The sequence below is a fragment of the Oreochromis niloticus genome, linkage group LG6, assembly GCF_001858045.2.
Source record: "Oreochromis niloticus isolate F11D_XX linkage group LG6, O_niloticus_UMD_NMBU, whole genome shotgun sequence".
In the NCBI taxonomy this organism is placed as follows: Eukaryota; Metazoa; Chordata; class Actinopteri; order Cichliformes; family Cichlidae; genus Oreochromis; species Oreochromis niloticus.
The window spans coordinates 16,615,500-16,637,051 of NC_031971.2; the positions used below are offsets into that span (position 1 = coordinate 16,615,500).

The 21,552-nt window shown below is 41.9% G+C and overlaps 2 protein-coding genes across 2 annotated transcripts in view; one reads left to right on the forward strand and one right to left on the reverse strand.

The window, feature by feature from the left end:
- frem3 (Fras1 related extracellular matrix 3) overlaps positions 1-11,602 on the forward strand; it is a 32,863-nt gene extending 21,261 nt beyond the window's left edge. The window contains exons 7-24 of the mRNA XM_003449707.4: positions 1,651-1,800; positions 1,886-2,095; positions 2,536-2,733; positions 2,845-3,009; positions 3,385-3,567; positions 3,660-3,790; positions 5,665-5,823; positions 5,952-6,255; positions 6,336-6,467; positions 6,566-6,897; positions 7,541-7,733; positions 7,824-7,928; positions 8,247-8,374; positions 8,465-8,599; positions 8,694-8,820; positions 8,917-9,104; positions 9,202-9,348; positions 10,077-11,602. Coding sequence (XP_003449755.1) covers positions 1,651-1,800; positions 1,886-2,095; positions 2,536-2,733; positions 2,845-3,009; positions 3,385-3,567; positions 3,660-3,790; positions 5,665-5,823; positions 5,952-6,255; positions 6,336-6,467; positions 6,566-6,897; positions 7,541-7,733; positions 7,824-7,928; positions 8,247-8,374; positions 8,465-8,599; positions 8,694-8,820; positions 8,917-9,104; positions 9,202-9,348; positions 10,077-10,634 — 3,545 coding nt within the window. The 3' untranslated portion in view covers positions 10,635-11,602. The remainder of the gene's footprint in view (positions 1-1,650; positions 1,801-1,885; positions 2,096-2,535; positions 2,734-2,844; positions 3,010-3,384; positions 3,568-3,659; positions 3,791-5,664; positions 5,824-5,951; positions 6,256-6,335; positions 6,468-6,565; positions 6,898-7,540; positions 7,734-7,823; positions 7,929-8,246; positions 8,375-8,464; positions 8,600-8,693; positions 8,821-8,916; positions 9,105-9,201; positions 9,349-10,076) is intronic.
- Positions 11,603-11,662: 60 nt separating this feature from the next.
- On the reverse strand, positions 11,663-20,251 carry smarca5 (SNF2 related chromatin remodeling ATPase 5). The gene is made up of 24 exons (XM_003449668.4): positions 19,974-20,251; positions 18,851-18,979; positions 18,598-18,764; positions 18,402-18,502; positions 17,989-18,089; positions 17,703-17,882; positions 16,761-16,916; positions 16,528-16,659; positions 16,323-16,391; positions 16,115-16,224; positions 15,769-15,995; positions 15,494-15,615; positions 15,232-15,384; positions 14,996-15,128; positions 14,696-14,844; positions 14,483-14,605; positions 14,275-14,382; positions 13,461-13,574; positions 13,249-13,371; positions 13,008-13,140; positions 12,788-12,906; positions 12,474-12,686; positions 12,236-12,346; positions 11,663-12,127 (listed from the first exon to the last, which is right to left on the reverse strand). Exons 1-24 carry the CDS (start codon positions 20,043-20,045, stop codon positions 12,062-12,064), a joined length of 3,111 nt encoding a protein of 1,036 aa, XP_003449716.1. The 5' UTR covers positions 20,046-20,251; the 3' UTR covers positions 11,663-12,061.
- Positions 20,252-21,552: the final 1,301 nt, after the last annotated feature.

A 21,552-nucleotide genomic window follows, 5' to 3' on the forward strand; every position in this document is an offset into this window, starting at 1 on the left:
TTTAGCAACTTTGTGGCTTGGACCGTGTTTTTACTTTGTCTTTTGTTTTGTTTTCACTTACTGTCTGGGAGTTACACAACAAATTCATTGGTTAGTTTTGGGTTGCAATGACATTGCATACTGAAAAATTATGCTTGGGGTGCTAGACAAGCATGTGTAACGAACAGCTAGTGACACTCGTTCAGTATCGCTACAACCTCATGTGGCAGAATTGAGGCATTTATGGTGAAAATGGGCTACATTTTTCATTTTTAAAAAAGAGAAGACAGTTTACTTTAATAGTTATATTCTTAGTTTTGGAAAAAAAATGCAGGAATTTTCACTTATACTCCCTTCTTGGTGGGAAGTGAAGCTAGCAAACACTTTGGTGACAGTGGGAAGGAAAAACCCCCTTTTAACAGGAAGAAACCTACAGCACAACCAGGTTCGGGGAAGGCAGCCAATGAAGTGGGGGGTGAGGGGAGGGAGACAGGACAAAAGACATGGTGGTGTGACAAGGGGTGTAAAACACAAGAAACACCCAGTGCATCATGGGAAGCCTCCACAGGTCAAAATAGCGTAACTAAGGGAGTAGTTTAGGGTCACCTGATCCAGGCCTAACTATAAGCTTTATCAAAAAGGAAAGTTTTAAAATGGGACAATTTCTAACAGGTGCTACAAAATGCTTTATTAATGCTTGAAATGTGTGTTAATAGTGTATAGATCAGTTAGAAGACATCGGTATGAAGATATGACAAAACAAGCATTTAAGATTAACTAAACAAGTGGTACGACAAAGCACCTAACACATTTAATTATTGAAATATTACAGAAGAAGAACATTAACAACTACAATATTACAGGACGCAACACGATATTTCACAAGCTGGCAACTTGACTTAAAATTGCTCTGTGAAGTGCATTTACGAATGTTTATGTCCTCGAGTTTCTGCTGAAAAGATGAACCTCTATATCTCCACGTCTATCTATAGGTCAGATCTCTAAGAGCGCTGGCCGGACGCAATGTGTTGAAAACCTGCTTTATACATAAGTGAAGAGAGATGAATGTGTTCCAGCGGTCTGAATTCTTGAACTCCGTCTTTACAAAGGAGACGGTTGGCTCTCTGTCTCTGCCACCACACCCCTCCCCTCCTTTACCATGCTTCTTATCAGCTTCTCTGTCATCAGACTCCAGGAACGTCCCTTCGCTTACCCATCATTGCCTGTGCACATACAAGCACACAGCTTATTCATCAGGTGTACCCTCAACCCTTTGGCGTTGAGTTCAGAGAGAGCTGTCGGGATTTAGATAAGTGGGGGAGGAAGGTTGAGGCAGGATAAGATGGATGACAGCTCTCTTCCTGTGCTGAGTAAAAAATGGGGGCATTTTGCTCAGCTATTCACTTCAATCTGTCCCTGAACCTGAACTACAAAACATGTAGTCTAAATATCCTCACAAATTAACTGCCAACATCCAAATGTCCAGGCTTATGCTGTGCCACAAAAAGATCTTTGTTTTAAGAGCCCGTAGAGAAAACACAGATTACTTTCTCCACTTTATTTAGTTTTGAAAACAACCTTTTCAGAATATTTCCATTAAGAAAATACTGACCGCTGATCATGGCTCAATTATTTACTAATTTTCCTTCCTAATATTCCCAACTCTCACAGAGCCTTCGCTGTACTTCGGTGAGCCTGAGTATGTGGTGGATGAGAGCTCCGGCTATGTTGAGGTAAAGGTTTGGAGGACAGGCACTGACCTGTCCAAAACCGCTACCGTCACCATCCGCTCCAGGAAAAGCGACCCCGTTTCTGCTGAAGGTAAAATCAGACGTTTGACAGAATCCACAGCATTCAGTCGCATTAAATAACAGCATCATTTAATGGCTTCTTCTCTGTCTGACAGCTGGACTGGACTACGTTGGCATTAGCCGCAACCTGGACTTTGCTCCAGGGGTGACAATGCAGACTTTTAGAGTAACCATCCTGGATGACTTGGGCCAGCCGGAACTAGAGGGACCCGAGACCTTTGACCTTGTGTTGCGGATGCCCATGAATGCGGTGCTAGGAGAACCAAGCAAGACGACCATCACCATCAATGATACTGTCACTGACTGTGAGTATCAGGTTTAGAAATCAAACCAAAGCACGGATTTATAAATCTGCAAAGCTTTTCTTTTTACTCCTTCCAAACAAAGGGTTGCACTCATAATCTTTTCAGAAGATATTCTATATTCATATAACTTATATAAAAGTTCATTATCACTAAATAAACAATGACTAAATGGTTACTCTGGTCGCACTGTTATGTAGCTTTAAGGACAAATAAAGACTTTCTGAATACAAATACTTTTCATGTAAGATGTCATATGCTGGCTCTTAACTATTATACATATGTACATTATGAAGCATTTATTAAATGTTTTTACACATAAATTGTAGGTCAAAAAATATCAGATCATCTTAAAAACATATAGATTCTTCATAGCATGAAAGACTATCTTCTTTTAAATTTGTGAAGACTTTCTTGTAATTGATTGCTTGTTGGCTTCTCAGTGCCTAAGGTTCAGTTTAAGGAAGGAAGCTACAAGGTGGATGAGTCTGATGGGGAGGTAACAGCCACAGTGTACCGCAGTGGAGACATCAGCCTCAGATCCACCGTACGCTGTTACACTCGCCAAGGCTCTGCTCAGGTCATGATGGACTATAACGAAAGGCCCAATACTGATGCATCAGTCATCACCTTTCTGCCAGGTGACACATCTCTTTACTCCCTCTGATTTGATCTTTCATGTATCATTTGAGGTTTATTATATATATATATATATAATATATTTTTTCTGTGGACCCTAATTTTCTCCCCAGGTGAGAGTGAAAAGTCGTGTGTGGTTACCCTGGTAGACGACTCCATCCATGAGGAGGATGAGGAATTCCGCTTGGTGCTGGGAACTCCTAAGAGCAAGTCTCCTTACGGAGCCTCTATCGGGGAGCAGAAGGAAGCACTGGTCACTCTCACAGATGAGAAAGACAGTACGTGTTTTCTAGAACTAAATATATTGCAAATAATTAAACAACATTTGCACAAGTGGGAAAAAATGTATCAAATATCATGGCTGAGGGAAAAAAGATACCCCTGGCCCAATACAAAGAGTGTGTATTTGTACTAAGTTAGCTAAAACTGATGTAAATAACTACAATAGAATAGTTCAATTATTTTGCTGCGTCTCATAACATCTGCTAACAATAGAACACGAGAATCTCAGTGCCTTTGCCTTTTTTAATACTCCTTATTCCCATAAACCGCATTGTTATTTGGTAAAATCTGAGTTCAGATCAAAGATGTTCAAAAGAAAAAAATATGTTGATTTAAATGTTTATAGTATGTGAATACAATTTTTCTTCCAGAGCCGATCATCCGTTTCTCTGAGATCAAGTATAGTGTGCGTGAGCCCCAGGTGAAAGGCGATGTAGCCATAGTGAAGATTCCTATTCTTCGTTTTGGTGACACTTCAAAGGTTTCAGTGGTGAGAGTGCACACAAAGGATGGGTCTGCAACCTCTGGAGAGGATTATAACCCGATGTCAGAGGGTGAGAACCTGATTTTAGTGGCTACACAGTGACTAAGTGACCTGCATGTTGCCTCCTGATATGACTGCACACTTCACTGTTTGTGTTTTAAGATGTGGAGTTCAAGGAGGGCGAGAAGGAACACTTTGTGGAGATCGAGGTCCTGTATGACGGTCAGAGAGAGATGAGAGAGGCCTTCACTGTGCACATGAAGCCTGATGACAATATGGTGGCTGAAATACAGGTGAGACGACGGCCGCGTGGGATGCACGAGCAGATGCGCATAAACAAATGTAAACCCAGAAGAAGGTAGTGTATGTGCGGGGTACAGTACTGCAGATCTACACAGGAGCCCTGTCATGTCAGCCTGTGTTAAAATAAGCAGGCGGCAGCTGGCAATGCTGTCAGCACGCCTGAACCACAGATATATAAAAAGCAGGAATGAGATGCTGAGGGGAATGTCCCAGCAGAGCCAAACAGAAGACAAACCTATAAACAGAACGGCGACATTCTGCCCATATACTCTACAGCAGGCATGTACAGCTCACGTGACAGAAATAGGTGATCACAGTACAATTTGCGTGTTGAAATTACACAGAGGATCATATAAAATGACAATGTTTGATTTCGGTGAAATTAAACTAATCTCGAGGGCTCCACGGCAGATATTATAATAGCAATGTTTTGAATTCACACCTAATTTGTTTATCAAGAGCTCCTAACATGTTTAGGAGCAAATCAAAATCCATTGTGGCATAACTATTAATCTCCAGCACCCAATGTATTTGTAGTATTACTCAGAGTGTATTTCTTTGTGGACAGTGCACTGAAAAGACAGTTTTGTGAAAACAGATGAGAATTTCTTCCACCTGGCTTCATTCAGATACACTCATCAGATATTTTAACAGATACACCCATTCAACTGCTTTTTAACACAAATATCTAATCAGCCAATCACGTGGCAGCAACTCAATGCATTTAGGCATTTAAGACAAACTGCTGAAGTTTACACCGAGCATCAGAAAAAGGATGAAATTTGATTTAAATGACTGAATGTGGCATGGTTGTTGGTGCCAGATGAGCTGGTCTGAGTATTTCAGTAACTGAAGAGCATCTTAGGTATGCAGAAGACCACACCAGGGGCCACTCCTGTTGGCTAAAAGCAGGAAACTAAGGCTACAATTCGTATGGACTCTGTTGAATGAGTGTAATGAGGACCATAATGCAGACACAAAGGCAGACAAAGGGTTAAACAGAAAGTGAGCCCTTCGAGGCGTTGGAACGGATACAAATGAAGATGAAAATCCATAACATAAACGGGAACCTACACTGGGAATAGCAATAGTGAAACTGGAGCACAGAACAGGGATACACAATGGAGGACATCCAGGGACAGGAATTTAAAAGATACATGATTGGAACATAACAGATGTTCTGACAAGGGAGACTGACACAGTATACGCACAGGAGGGTGATTAGAGGAAGTGGAGACACATGGGAACACAGCTGGACTAAATACGTCTAATGACAAGGGGAAGTGAAACAGAACTTAATACACACAGGAAAAGATTCTCACAATAAAACAGGAAACACACACAGAGACACACAAATTTGTACACGAGAGAGAGACATGACAGAGCTGAGAGAGAGGGAGAACGAGAGAGAATGACATGGCGAGGACATACAGATGAGACCAAGATAACCTAAAAAGGGAACTGACTAAACATGTAACTAATAACGAGAAATACTAATGATTAAACACACATAGGGGAAGTTGCAAAGGACTAGGTGAGGAAGAACTGCAGTATAACTACATCATTCGATTTGCAAGGTATACCTAATAAGGTGTCCAGTGACTGTACACCAAATTAATGACATCACTAATCACACTGTGTTGTTTTGAACCAAGGCATTCAATGAGATAAATATGTTACTTCTAAACCTTTGCCACTCTAGATTATGAGTTATGTGCATATGCTTTTTACACATGGATACACATAAATAATACCCATAATTTAACCTAATAGTCTAAATGGCAGAGCTATAGGCTTATTTAAAGTGTTGGGTAGTTGTTGAGGATGCAGCCAGTTAACTCTGCGTTTTCTCTCCGTTTCCTAGATGAACAAGGCCATTGTTTACATTGAGGAGATGGACAGTGTGGCAGATGTTACTTTCCCTGCCATCCCCCAAGTGGTTTCCCTTCTCATGTATGACGACACATCTAAAATGAAAGACAGGCCCTACCCACCCAATGGATACCCTGTTGTTTGTGTGACGGTGAGTGAGACGCCGCTTTATTCACTCTACTATAAAATCAAACAAAGCACTTTTCTGTAGTAATTATTATATAAAACATATTGGTAATACTGTTTTTAAAAATGTAAGGTTTATTGTATTGTTTCTAGGCCTGCAACCCTAAATACCATGACTTTGATAAAACGGGTTCCATCTGTGCCACGGAGAACATCAACGACACGCTCACTCAGTACCGCTGGCTCATCAGCGCTCCCACCGGATCAGATGGAGTAACCAGCCCCATGAGGGAAGTGGACACTAACACTTTCTTCACCAACACCAAGTCCATCACCTTGGATTCAATCTACTTCCAAGCCGGCTCCAGGGTTCAGTGTGCAGCAAGGGCTTTCAATGCCAACGGAGATGCTGGCCTGGAGCTCGTCAGTTCTATAGTTGTCATCAGCAAAGAGGAGGGTAAGAAGAAGCCAGCAGAGATTTACAGATCAAATACTGGATGTAGAATTATCTGGTTTAGCTGACCCTACCTTTTGCAGGTATGTGTCAGCCTCGTATCCCAGGTACTGTTGGAGCTGAACCTTTCTCTGCAAAGATTCGCTACACGGGTCCGGATGATCCAGACTTTCCCAACCTCATCAAACTGACAGTCAACATGCCTCACATGGACGGTAAGCGGCAAATTTTGTTGCAAATCTCAATATATGCCCTTATATAGCCAATGTGTGTGACAAAAAAAACCAAAAACAACCTTTTGCCCATTCATCAGGAATGCTGCCAGTGATCTCCACAAGACCTCTGTCCAACTTTGAGCTTACCCTGAGCCCGGATGGCACACGCGTGGGCAACCATCGCTGCTCCAATTTGCTGGATTTCAACGAGATCCAAACCGGCTACGGCTTCATCACAGACGCAACAAAGAACCCTGAAATAATTGGGGAGACATCGCCCTATCAATACAGCGTTGTCATGCGTTCAGCCAACTCTCTGCGGTTTTACAGGAATCTCAACTTAGAGGCCTGCCTCTGGGAGTTCACCAGCTACTATGACATGTCAGAGCTGCTGAACGACTGTGGAGGATCCATCGGCACCGATGGACAGGTAGGAAAAAAAGCTATACGAAATTAAATAAGTGAAGACGGTAAAATGTGTTTTAAACTCAACACATTTTACTCAGTCTGAACATTTTTTAAGTTTGTAACATTTACAGGAGTGCCAGGATCCAAGGTTTCCCAGCAGAAAGCTAGATAGTAACATTATGAATGAAGTAACTTATGCAGATATTGTGATTCAACTGGTATTAGCTGAATTGCCTGGTGAGCCTGTTACTGGTTAGCTTGCTAGCAGTACCCCATGAAGTTGATTGTGTTCATCTGGAGGTTGCGTTATTCATCCAAGTGACTGGCCGACTAGAGGTTTCTCCAACCTTATAAATGATACAGCTGCATAATGACTGAAGCTTGTTAGCTCAGTTTTGTTAGCCGGTGGTGTTAGTTTTGGTCGTTATTGCAACCATAGCATTTTTAAGGTGGGGAAACCTGCAGCCAGCTGAGACTGAAGAAGTCACTTGGATGAGGGACAAAAAGTTTGTTTCACTGAAAACACAAAGTCCAGATGAGCAGAATCAACTTCGTGGGATTTTCTTACCTGGATGATTAGGAATGCATAAAGACTCTCGCTAGCGTTTGTTCCCAAAGAAATAGTTATTATTATTCACGATGGTGCCTTTTCCCCGCCCATATAGGTGCTGAACCTGGTCCAGTCTTACGTCACCCTGCGTGTTCCTCTGTTTGTGTCTTACGTCTTCCACTCTCCGGTGGCTGTCGGAGGCTGGCAGCACTTTGACCTGCAATCAGAGCTCAAGCTCACCTTTGTGTATGACACAGCTATTTTGTGGCAGGATGGCATTGGCAGCCCACCTGAAGCTGAACTACAAGGTATCTTCACAACCAACGCTGTTAGTCTTTACTGAGGAAAAATGTAAATTGGTGACGCTCATTGGAAAACGTTCTCCTCTGTACTCGTAGGAGCCATGTACCCCACCAGTATGCGTATAAATGAGGAGGGCCGTCTCGTTGTCAACTTCAAGACCGAGGCACGCTTCAGGGGGCAGTTTGTCATGTCTCATCCAGGTATGCATGTACAGTGTACACACCCTAAACCCATCCTGTGGGGTCATTCTGTACAAGCGCCTCCTATTGGATTACCCTGTGGTCCACATCCTGTCGTTATCTATTTATGGAGTTCCACCTCAGGGGTCTTCCTGTGTGAAAGACCCAGAGGTCATTCAGCAAATGTCAAAATGACCCAGCAGCGTTTGCTTTAGGCAGCAGGTAGCACAGGCAGTGTGAAAGGTCACTCTATAAATAAGGAGGTAGATGCTGTTACTAACTTAGGTTGGCCAAGTTGCATTTGTGAAGATTTATGACTGTATACATGTTTGTTTTCAGGAACCAGCGTGTCATCTATGGTGATATGTGCTGACCACTCTGGGCTGACGTTCACTCTAGCCCTGGTCAGGACTGAGCCTACATACAACCAGCCTATGCAGCAGTGGAGCTTTGTCTCTGATTTTGCTGTGAGTCATTTAGCTGTGAAAGCATCCTTTTACTGGCAAAGAAATCGCAAACCAAACAGCCCCATTCCTCTATGTCTGTCCAACCTCTAGGTACGAGACTACTCTGGGACTTATACAGTGAAGTTGGTCCCCTGCATTGCATCACCCAATGGGGAGTTCAGCATCCCTCCTGTCTGCCACCCAAGGGAGCCGCTTACTTTTGATATGGACATTCGCTTCCAGCAGGTTAGAGCTGATTGCTCTCAAAGGCTTTTTCAGTGTGTTGTATTTACACCTTAATGCATTATTTATTGCCTTTTTAATGATCCTTGCTCTCCAGGTGAGTGACCCGGTGGCAGCCGAGTTCAGCCTCAACACACAAATGTTCCTGCTGTCCAAGAAAGAGCTGTGGTTGTCCGACGGCTCCATGGGATTTGGAGAAGGAACCGATGCTGCTTTTTCAGAAGGTACTACACTACTGCCATCTAGTGGTGTTAAGTAACATCACAGTGGGAAACCATGACCCACAGGCAATGTCACATTTCATCTGTCGTTCATTTCAGGCTCTATGATTTATGGCCGTGTGATGGTGGATCCAGTCCAGAACCTGGGTGACTCCTTCTCCTGCAGTATTGAGAAAGTCTTCCTCTGCACCGGAATGGACGGTTATGTTCCCAAATACAACCCCACTAACAAAGAGTATGGCTGCCTGGCAGACGCACCCTCTCTGCTGCACAGATTCAAGATCCTGGTATGATGCAATGGATCACAAAGTATGATTGGAAATTGTGGAAGCGAAAAAAGCAGATGTGGTTTCTGATTTTTTTTGTGTGTGTGCCATTCTGCAGGACAAAGCCCAGCCAGAGACTCAAGCTACATCATTTGGTGACGTTTCTTTTAAGGCCACACTGGCGCAGGACACACCAGGAGCTCTGTCTTTGGTCAGACAGCCAGGCACAGACGGCTTCACACTTTCTTCCTCTCCACTTTTCCAGGTCTGCATTATTCTCAGATACAATATGTTCATATATGGAGGCCCAAAAAGTGAAAAAAAAATAACAATAAAAAAATGAATTATTTAAGTAAATATGGTAAAAAAACAAAGAAATGCTTTTCCATGTTGATCCTTTGAATGACAGCCCCCTCATGTTAAAGTATAAATTGATCAAAAATAAAGAGATAAAAATCAATAAATACACATAACGCAATAATACAAAACTGAATGTTAAGTGGTAATGATAATAAATATGGGAATTAATGCAAAAGCGATGACATAAACTAGCATGGCCTGCAATAATTTTTCAAATTCTTCTTTTCAAAGTCTTCGTTTCGCATTTATCAAACAAAATTCTGTCAAAGACCCAAGTTTTGGTTACCATAAAGCAACATATGTTAAATGTGAAGGGTGAAACGAATTTAAATAGAAATATAAATGTTTTTAAAAACATTTTGATATTAATAATCACTGTATGTGTGACAATGTTTGTGCAAAGTATTGTTGTGATTGGCCCACCCGTTAAGAATGAGGTAGGATACTTACAGACATATGTGCATATATATGCTACAAATATTATAGTAGGATTAATGCTAGTACATTTAATGACAAAATACTTTATTTATTATTATTAAATTGTTTTGTTTTGTTTTTAATTTGGCACTTCTTGTCCTCCATAGCTTTGCACAGACCCAGACTTAAAGAGAATTACACATCTTGTGCTTTCAGGTGGCTGCTGGTCGAGAATGGTTCATCCACACCATCTACACTGTCCGCTCCAGAGAAAATGCCAACCGCAACATTGGCAAGCGCAGCGTGGAGTACCTCCATCACAGCGTCTCCTCTGTCGAGCAGCCCCGCTCCTCCACCCGCCACCGCCGTGCCGCCCCCTCTTTCTCCGCTCCTGCTGTAGCCCAGGACATCGGTATCGAAAACAATCGGGGCACCAACATCCAGCACATCGCCCTGGACCGAAGAGACCGCATCGTGGTCAGCCAGCGCCAGCCTTGGCTCCCTAATCGTGACAGTTTCCTAGAGCGCCCCCTGCTGGAGAGCTCAGGCAGAGAGCTGACTGATACTTCCACTATACCTTTGCTGGTGGGCGTCGCAGGTCTGATCCTCCTCATCTGCCTCATCGCCACCGTCGTCATTCTCCTGCTGCGGCGCAAGAAGCGTGAAAAGAAGAGCCAGTACCCTCCTTACGCCACCTCCTCTTCTTCGGCCTACAACGGCTACAGTCACAGCCCAGCGGGCATGTGGGGCGGCTCAGACAGCTCAGAGGTCTAAATGTGGGCCCGGCTCCAGTTCAAACATCTGTCCCCTATTAAAGGGACTTTGATAAGTCTCCTCCACCACCGTGCCTTCGATGCCAAACTTGTGTAGCACTGAAAAGAGCCCAGAACAGTCTGTGGACAGCAAAGGATGTCAGTACTCGGGGCCCACAAGCAGTGAATGCACCAGAATAATGAGGCTTGCTGATCTCTGATGATTGTTTGTCTTTAATTTACTGTACGTTCGTGCCTTTATTACAACCTATGCAGGATCATGGATATAAGTAGAAGCCCCTCAAAATATATCTGTTTCATTTAGGTTCCAAGTTGTAAAATATCGCTCTTTATCCAGTGTTTGCAAATGCATGCAATGTAGTAACTCATGAGTAAATGGCATCCTTGTTTAAATCTCATAAAAGCAAATTATTTTCTATTCAGTCTTTTTTTTTTAATTACTGTATTTCACCATGTTCATTATGTTTTTTTAGTGGAGAGCAAAAAGGACTGAATGTTAGTTGAAACTGACCTTAATGAATGATGTGATTATTTTTCCTTCTATAAGAAGCCTGCAATATATCTGTTCATCACTACTGATAAGAGTACTACTGTGGTGTCACTGAAAGGGATTGTAAATGTTATTTTAGTCTTTTGAGAATGCAGAAATCCACTTTTTTTTTTTCTAGGTAAATGTGGCTAAAATCATATGTACACCTATCCGTGTACATATCAATGTAGGACTATGGGTAAAAGGAAAAAAAGTATTACAACACCCTGGTGAAACTTGAAAAAAAAAAATGATAAATCTGTCTGGTTTGTTGATCAAGGCCTGAAAACAAGTGCAGTATAAAAACTAACCCTTTTTCTCCCACATGACAGCATATTTTAATGTGCCAACTATTAGTAGACTTTTATGGCTTATTAACTTTTTGTGAAAATTTTCCAAATACTGGATGTATGTAAACTTAAACTGCCAAACTGAAAAGACATATTTTATGAACGTGTCATTTATCAGAGCGCATGCTTTTTTGTTTGTTTTTTAAAAAAGGGGGGAGGTTTATTTGCGATGCTCAAAAAAGACATTTTCTACTTTACATAAGAAGATACAAGAACAGATGTTTTCTTAAAAATAAAAAAGGGTACATATTGTTTCAAGCAATGGAATGTGGTACAACCAACAGGCATAAATACACTTATTTCAATTAAGTACTAGTAAAAAATAAGGACTAGCGAACAAAATCTAACCCAGCACAGCTGCAGTGTTTAGGTAAGTGACAACAAGGCAGGCTTGTAAAGAAACACTTCCTAGAACCTAATACAACCATATCAGTCCGTCAGGGATTTTACACAGTACATTATCACAGCCTGCAAACAAACACAGACATTAGGACTAATGATAGCTGGCTGCCGTCTTTAATTCTGTTAATGCGGGTTTTTCCAACAGCTTCACAACTTGAGCTTTTTCCTTCGTCCTCGACCGTCTGGAGTTCCCTCTGACTTTCGTTTCTGCGCCTGGGAGGGAAAAAAATGGATTAAAAAGTAATAATAAAAGGATGTTGTCCTTAATAGACAGCTTAAAATAGTTTGAATTGTTTATTATGGGATGAATTTGTAACTTACTGAGCCGGTCTTTGGGCCCCGTTTCTTCTTTTCCGCCTTCTCCCTCTCCTCCAGCTCCATGTTCTCTCTCTCTATCAGGGTGATCAGGGTGTTGCATCGCCTCTGGAGCTCCTACACAACAAATGGGTTGAGAAAAAAAAAAAAAAATTGCATTTTTAATTATTAAGACAATTTTTTTTTTTTTTAAATAACAAAAGAAAAAAAACAGAGAAAAAAGAGTGAAGTAATCCAAACCCACCATTGCAGTCCTAGATTTGAGGAACCAGTCGAAGCGGAACTGTGGTGAGTTGCGGATGCACTGGCGGAGCTCATCGTACACGCTCTCCTTATCAAAGCCGAGCTTGTGAAGCATACAGATGAGGAAGCGGTCTTCCTCCTCTGTGTAGTTCTTGCCTTTGTTAGTGCCGTAGGAGATACGGAGCTGATGGAAAGGAGCCTTGTAGCGGCCAATCTAAACGAGGATTTGAGACACACATTGAAGGATAAATACAACGCTGAATGAGAAGTCTACTCAGCAACTTGCACTACATTTCACAGTTGACTGACTGCTACCTTTGAGTCCAGTGCTTTCTTGATGCTGATCCTCCTCTGAATCCTGGCCTCTCCTCTTTCTATCTGGGCCATGATCTTTTCAATATCCTGCAACTCATTGCAGCGCTCCCAGAATACAGCTGCAGGAAAGGACACAAACATGAAGTCACACAATAAATCAATTTAAATATCTGGGTTTGCTTTCCACAGGAGAAAAAAAAAAAAAAAAAAAATCCATTACCAGAATATTCCATGACTTCCTCCGGAGTTTTCCCCTCAACCTCTCTGGCAATGTTCTCAATATCATCTCTCCCCCACTTCTCGTTTGCTTTGATGAATTGGTTGAAGTCGCGTTTGTTCCAAATAGTAAATCCCTGCGACAAGCGCACAGTTGAACAGTTAATGCACAATTTAGAGAAATATGCAAACATTTCATTTCCTGTATATCAGCCACTGGCTGCAAGTCAACAAAAATAATCCACCTGTTGCAGGAGGGATTCCTTCTCCTCCAGTTCCTCCTCTGTGAGGGCCTCGGCCTCATCAATCTTAGCCTGCTCCTCCTTCTGGACCTGAGCAGAGTTTGGTATGTCTGGATTGCGAGGAACCTTAAGAGACAAAGCCACAGATCCAGTTAGAGTCATCTCAAAAGACAACAAAATTTGGACAAATGGGAATGTGTCTGATCTCTTTGTACCTTATATCCAATGGTCTTTCTGTAGAAGAGAATTTCCTTTTCTAGAAGCTCAAAAAGACGTGGAGGGAAGAACTGGAAGTCCTGCACATTTGGCTGCTTAGGAGGACGAGGAGCCTGGCACACACACACAAAAAAAAAAAATTCCAAAATAAGTAATAGGGACATGCACAACTAGTCACCTAATCATCTCTATTGTCACTAGTCTGTACCAAACGTATTCATTCAGTCTAACTGGTTTACAATGTAATTGATACTCAATGCAGTAAATGGTTGTTTCCTAAATGTTATGCCGCCACCTGCCACCAGATGGCGCATCACTGTTGAGAAACGCCATAAATCAGTTAAATTGTTTTGGTAACAGTATAATTGTTAGTTTTTCGTGTTAGTTCTTTAAAAAGGTGAAAGACTGAGATCTCAGATACAACCATGTTTTGTAATAACATGTTTTCATATCATATTTAACATCAGTTTATTATACGTGTTTTTCTTAGTTACCTGTTTGGAGAATAACATGCAATGTTCATAATGCACAACGCAAGGTGGCGCACAGTTAAGCGACATGATTCATTATTGAAAAATGTGATTAATGGTATCACATGGCTTTGTTTGCAGGGCTTTTGACATTGTACATTAAACGGTTCACAAATTTAACTTAATATCTGAGTGCTTCTTAGTTTTACACTAGTTCGCTGGATTAATCTGAGTTTTTCCTTGTTTAGCCATCAAAGAACTTAGTCAAATCCCTAATAAATAAACATCCTGCTGCTTTAATGGATTCTGTCTGTGTGGTGTTTGTACAGTGATGGTTTCCTACCTTTGGTGCTTTGGGCTCACTGACTCGCAGAGCTTCTCTGAAGTAGGCATCCACCGCATAATTGGCTTTCCTTTCTCTCTTGGGTGGCTCGATCCAGTTTGTAATGACCTGAGCAGAAAAATAAAAACCACAAGCTAAGGATTTAAGTCTCTTCCCAAAATAAAGGCAGTCCCAGATTATAAATACCGATGCTGGCCAGCCTATTTACCTTCTTCTTCTCTCTGTAGTCCTCTCCTTCGAAGGTGTACACGCTGGTGTTTTCCGTGTCCATGGTGAAGTTTCTCAAAGAGCTCTCGCCCAGCGATGACATTCTCTCCTTCATCTCCATAGTCTGATACACAATCATTTCAAAGTGTTTGATTTTTGAAATTCACACAGAAACTTTCAATTGGTGCTTTTCAGCTAACGCAACCAGACTCACCTTCCTTTCACCTCTCTCCAGGATGGCATCGATGTCATCATCTGTGATCTCGCTCTCTTTGGAAGCAAACACGTGTGTGGCACCGTGGCGGATGATGGAGAGCATCTCATCCTTACCCAGTTTGTTTGCACTCGGATCCACAAGTCTCCCTATTTCCATTAACATAAATAAATAGAATAAAGAGTAGTTTATTTCAGTTTCCAATCAGTACCACTATGTGAACTTCATATTTTATTTCTTAACAGCATGCAGGACACTAAAACAAGTTTAAACAGGCTGACTTTAAGCGAGATGAGTTACCCTGCTGGATGACGATCGAGTCCAGGCGCAGTTTCATCTCGGCCCTCTCCACAATCCTCTCCTCCACTGTGTTTTCGGTGATGAAACGGAAAACTCGTACCTGCTTCTGCTGACCAATCCTGTGAGCTCGGTCCTAAACAGAGAAAAAAAAAAAGAAAGTCAGGTGATCTGAGCAAAACAATCAAGTTCATTGGTTTCACCCGCACTCGGGTACATTATCATATTAGACTACTAACCATGGCCTGAAGATCGACTTGAGGGTTCCAGTCTGAGTCGTAGAGGATGACTACATCCGCCGTAGCCAGGTTAATACCCAGCCCTCCAGCCCTGGTGCTCAACATGAAGATGAACTTTGAGCTGTTGGGCTCATTGAAAGCATTGATGGAGATCTGTAAATACACAAACACATGAAAATGAAGTGCTTTTATAATCACACTCTCAATACCAAACACTCATGAATTGCTTTTGGTCATGGAAGACGACAAATCCACATCTCACCTGTCTCTCCTCGTGTGGCGTTTGCCCATCCAGGCGACAGTAACCGTAGTTCCTCCACATGCAGTAGTCCTCCAAGATGTCCAGCATCCTGGTCATCTGACTGAAGATGAGCACACGTGAACCTACAAAACAGGGATGTGGAGACGTTAACAGACGTAATAAAATAATTTTGCAATTCTACCAGCATTTAAAAATGTATATGCAAACGTGAGCGTTAGCCCTCCCGTCAGTAATAAAGAGATAACTAAAATACTGGACAATAAGAATCCACACACCCTGCTCTTTTAGCTTGGGCAGCAGCTTGTCTAGCACCACCATCTTGCCGCTGTTCACCGCCAGGTGGATGTCTGTTGTGTATGGTGGGCCGGGCTCAGCCCCATCAAACAGGTAAGGATGGTTGCAGCATTTTCTCAGCTGCATGAGAACGTTCAGCAGACGCATCTTGTCCATTTTACCCGCTGAGTTCAGAATGTCGATGTCCTTCATCAGAATCTTTGTGTACCTGACGGGTAGTAGCACACAACAACTTAAGTTGAGCATCCACGAATACAGCAGGGGAAAAAAACAAAAACAGCTCAGGTCTTGGTTTATAGCAAGTCCGTTTTAACCGGGGATGCTTACCACTCCCGCTGCATCTTACTCAGGCCAACATAAATCTTGATCTCCTTCTTGGGGAGCAGAGTTTTCTCCACGTCTGCTTTGATACGACGAAGCAAGAAAGGACGCAGCACCTACACGCAGGGAGCACATTAACCCAACTGAAATATTACACACCTTACAACATACAGCAGCGTGCTGGATAGTCACATTAAAAACATTAAATACATACAGTGTGAAGACGTTCAACCAACTTTTGATCACCCAGGCAGTTATTTGTGTCAAACCAGGAATCAAAGTCCTGAGAAAAAAGAAGAGAAATTAAATTAGCACCTTAATACAGAAACACCTCTTCTCTAAGCCATACTGTGAAAAAGCGTGTTTTCAAGACTTCTTCTATACACTACTGATTTTGTGGTTTTCTATAGAAATCCTACTTCTGATGAGTTGAAGACATCAGGCAGCAGGAAGTTCAGGAGAGCCCACAGCTCATGGAGGTTGTTTTGCAGGGGTGTTCCAGTCAACAGCAAACGATTGGTGGTCTTAAATTCACGCACGATTTCTGATAACTATGGAGAAGCAAAGAAAACCTTAGCGATCTGACCATCTCACAGTATTAAAGGTTAGGTGGCTGACATGTGTAACTATTTTGTTTAAGCAGCTATCTGACCTTTGACTTCTCGTTCTTGATCCTGTGAGCCTCGTCAATGACCAGGTATCTCCAGTTGAATTTTTTGAACACTGCCTTTTCAATGATGAGCATCTCGTAGGATGTCACGCACACATCCCACTCTCCAGGCAGCAGCACATCTCGGATCAGGGCAGTCTGTCATTGAAGCAGAAAACTGTTTTTACCACCAGAGTTTTACAGATTAATCTCATAAATATATGTCTACAATACATAAAAAATAATTTTAAAAAGTTGACAGATTCAGAGTGTATTTAATTGCAGAAAAAAATCAAACTGGTGCTGCATTTTCTATTTTACATTTATCATAAAACCCAAATACAAACATGAACAAATTTAAGGTCCAGGAACACTGTGTAGGTTTTCACTGCCTCAAACTGACCACATAAAGTTTGAAATAGACTCTCACAAACTACTCAGTACCCTGTATACACTTCCTGGCTAAACAGCCAATTATATTTTACAAACCCCATCCTTGTCTTGTTGCTAGCTAACAGACGGTGTATCTGTTCTGAGCATTCTGACCCCAGAACAGTACATGACTGTTGTTGGTTACACAATCTTTTCCTGTGTCACAAATTGACAAGACAACAATAAATTATTATCAAAAATAGATGTTACCTGTTATTTTAATAATCTAAATTGCAATAATAAAAACCAACTACTAAGAGCCTACCTCCCATAACGTATGGCATTATAAGGACTTTTTAAAGACTGAATTAAGACATTAAACAACAATTAAGGCCTTATTTTTTAGATTACAGTATTTAACACCTTTTAAAACTTTTTAAGTGCCTGTGGGAGTCACACACACACAAAAAAAACAATATGGAGTCCACCAAATAGAACTGGTGAAGGACAACCCAAACATCTGCAAAAATACTTTGATTTTCACACCACTGATACATTTTTGACACAGCTTACCCGCTCATCTCTGTCTCCGATCAGGCAGACTGCACGAAGGGAAGGCACCCATCTCTTGAACTCATTCATCCAGTTGTAGAGGGTGGACTTGGGAACCAGCACCATGTGAGGACCAGGGATGTTTCTGTAGTGCTTCATATAACCCAGCAGTGCAATAGTTTGGAGAGTCTTTCCCAATCCCTGACAATAAGAAAAGAAAGCATGAATGAAAAAACAGCATTATGACACGATAAAAATATCTGGAATTTAACTCCACGAATAAGTAGAAACGTGAAAAAGTGCTGACCATTTCATCGGCGAGGATACCGTTGATTCCATTCTCGTACAAAGAAATGAGCCAGTTCAGACCGCGGACCTGATAGTCCCTCATCTTTCCTGTTTTCACATCTACATTACAAACAAGAAAACGAAATTCTGTAAGAACATTTTTTTATTTTGTCTTGTCTAATAAAAACTCCCACCATTAGGGCAGTAATAGATCAACAACCGCAAGTCAAGTCAAATTTGCTTAGGAAGGCTCCTAACTGAGTGAAGTGACACAGATGAGCTGGCTGAATTTTGTTAAATACAAAGAAAATGTGCTTCAGTGCTTCCTTTACTGGCTGTATCAGGATCAGCCACATGTATAACATATACATTTGTTATTTGCTCTCGCTCAGTGCGTGCTTTGAGTCCCCATAAAAACAGGTCTTTACTTACAGGAGGGAGACTCGTCAAAGCGAGTGCACACATTTGTGGTCTTTGTGCTCTCGTTAAGAAGCTCCTCGTCCTCTTCTTGCTCCGTGCGACGGTGGCGATTGCTTTCAAACACATAAAAGACAACGTTATAAATCACAATGAGAGAAAACTTTATAAATGGAGAAAAAGAAACTGTGCTGTAGGGATAGATACTCACTCTCCAGCTGAAAGCAAATTCTGTTTCTCGTCCTTCTTGATACGAGGACGTCCTGGTTTCATCTTGAGCGGTGAGGTGGGGGTCTTCTGTGCAGCTGGTTGGATGAAATGAGCAAACAGCTCTGTTTGCTTCAGCAGATACTCAAATCTGTTGGTCCGGTCTGTTTGCTGCATTACACAGAAAGAAAGTCCCATTCATCTTCTGACCCGGGAGTACAGTTGTGAACCATGCAATGATGGAAGAGAGGACTTACCACTTTCTCCTCATAACCTGGAGTAGAGTCTTTAGTTTTGGAGGAAGATGAGGAGGAGGAGGCATCTTGTCCATCAGCACCTGCATCTGAAGAGGACTCTTTTCCAGCATCTGAAGAGTCAGACTTCTCCTAAGGGAGTGTATGGTGAAAACAAACCAGTCTTACTTAGTGGACGTCGTCCTGATGTTTACAACAACAACAACAACTGACAGGAAGAGATGAGCTCATTGGCTCGAAAACAAGCCAAAGGGCAAACCAAAATTTCAAGGTACATCTGTATTCACATTTGCAGAAAACAGGGCATGTGTTGACCGAAATACCGTCAGTTCTTCTTCTAATCATACACTGTCACAGGAAGGTACTTTTGATAGCATATTTGCGTCACAGAAGAAATCAGTCTCTTTTACCTCTCTGCTATCAGACGTGCTGAGAAGTACCAGTAAATTTGTGAATTTAAATCTCTATTAAAAGAAGAAGAGGTGATGATGATAAGACTTTTTGTGGAGAAAAAAATGCTTCTAATACAAAGCAAGGACGGTGTTGTGGAATTTCAGCTTTCTTTATGTGGGATTTTTATATTGTTAGAAGTTTTAAATCATTTTTTTGGCCGAGCTGTAGACAGACAGCGCAGCAGCATCCCTCCCCGGTCACAACAGCCATTGCTACGCGGTCTGCTCCGAAAACAAAGACGCAGACGGGACAGCTAAGAAGACTGCTTCTGCCTTCTGCCCCCCCAGTTTGTTTTCACGGGGTTTTCTAAAAGCCGGCTCACCGTTATAAGCGTCCCACTGAATGAACCAAGTCTGAGAGCAAGCATAGAACAAGTAGGGATTTCTGGAGCGATACGAGGCAGGCAGCTAGCGGGGCTAAGCTAGTAGAGTGGGCGCTTATGAAAGCGGCTGGCCTCGCTGCTGCGCTGGTGGAAAGGATCTGGCTGCTGTCGTCGGGAGCTAATGGTAGCGCCGCTGCTAGCTAACTGACAAACTGAAAGTTTCACACAGTCGATTTCGGAAAATGCCTGAACAAGAGATGGACCTTTTCAGAGTTAGACACCTGTGTGTCGGCTTTGTGAGAAACGAAGTCAGCGTTGAAAGGACATAATTCCCATTTTAAAACATCTTACCTCCGCTCCTCCGGCGTCTTCAACTTCAGCCTGCTCTTCCCGCTGTTCCACGCAGTTTGCGCTTTCGGACATTTTTGTCGATTTTCCTTTTCCGTTCAGGTATATCGTCTGTTATTAGGTGCCTTGTGTGATCCCGTTTAAGAGCCGTTGAAAATTTTCCGAACTTCCTCGAGGTAAATAAGGGCAATCCTGTTGTTTTTAATGAAAGACACACCGGTTGGTCGCAGGCAGCACGTTCGCGCTAGCAAGATTTTTCTCGCGCACCCGCGTTCACATAGTTACCGGGTCTGAGCGCGCTATCGCGAGATTTTATTATGCTGCCTTCGCAGACTGTCGAAAGTATTTGTTTTTGTTATGGCTCACATGACAGCTTCCAGTCATCTCCAAGGTTATTATAGTTAACTAAATCTAAACTAAAGCCTTTAAAAAAATTAAACTTAACTGAAACGATTTTTAAACTTGGAAAAACTGCAACAATGTATGGGTTAATATGATTAGTTTTAGTATTTGCTGGTTTAGTAAAACACTTTTATTATAACTTGCCTGATGAGGCGTTGATGGTTATGCTTCTTATTGAGACTCTGGATGTCAGCAAGACCGGGACTCACCGTTTTTTAAAAGTTGTCTTTTTTATCGAAATACCTTTACTTATTGTTCTGAATCTAGCCTCTGACATATGCCCTCCATACAATCAATAATTAAAAAGACTAACACAAAAACTAATAAAAACTAAAATAAATAATACATTTTTTTATTTTTTTAACCAGACCTGACATATATATGAATACATTGATATGTTTCTTGCACTTCCAAAGTTGCGTGCTTTAATATTATAACTCATTTCTGAAGCCAATGACACCAGCATCACCCCCTTAGGAAGTTTGATGGGTTTCACTGATTAGAGAACAGACATAGCCAAGTCAATATTTGTGATTGATAAGGTGAAATATTATAGTAAAGTAAAATTTCAGTCCCACTTGTGTTTCCTAAAGTAACACGTTTTCTGGGAGCAGATGATGCAGTCATCTATGTGCTGCAGAGAGCTTACTCCCCATCTATAGAGTAAGAGCTGCGCTGTGAGGATCAGCTCATTTGATTTATCAAGTGCATTTCATAAAACTCAGCTGCTGCTACTGAGGGAAAAGTTACACGAAATGTCAGCAAACACATCAACCATCTCATTGATTACAGACTGCTTGACAGAGAGACAGAGAGGCGGTATGTAAGACTGGGAAGTGCTCAGTCTGATTTGTTGATGTGCACTACAGGAGCTCCACAGGAGACTGTGCTGTCTCCACACCTGTTCACTTTGTACACCTCAGACTTTCAGTACAATTCTGGGTCATGGAACCTTTAGAAATCCTCTGAAAGTTCTGCAGTGAGTAGATGTATTAGTAATGGGCAGTAGGAGGACTAGTGAGCACTATAGTGGATGCCTTTGTGGAGTGGTCTGGGAGCAATCATCTGCTTCTGAATGTGAAAAAGACCAGGGAGGTGGTGCTTGGAAGAAGACAGCTACACAGACATACAAGCACTGTACCTGGGCGTCAACATGGACAACAGAATGAAATGGAAGACC

Excerpts from the sequence above, each read along its gene's own strand:
- smarca5 (XM_003449668.4), bottom strand. The coding sequence starts at position 20,045 with ATGTCCGAAAGCGCAAACTGCGTGGAACAGCGGGAAGAGCAGGCTGAA. Across the intron at positions 17,883-17,988 it reads GTATCCTCGCCGATGAAATG|GGATTGGGAAAGACTCTCCA; the intron begins GTCAGCACTTTT and ends TCTTATTGTCAG. Across the intron at positions 16,917-17,702 it reads TCGGAGACAGAGATGAGCGG|ACTGCCCTGATCCGAGATGT; the intron begins GTAAGCTGTGTC and ends CTTCAATGACAG.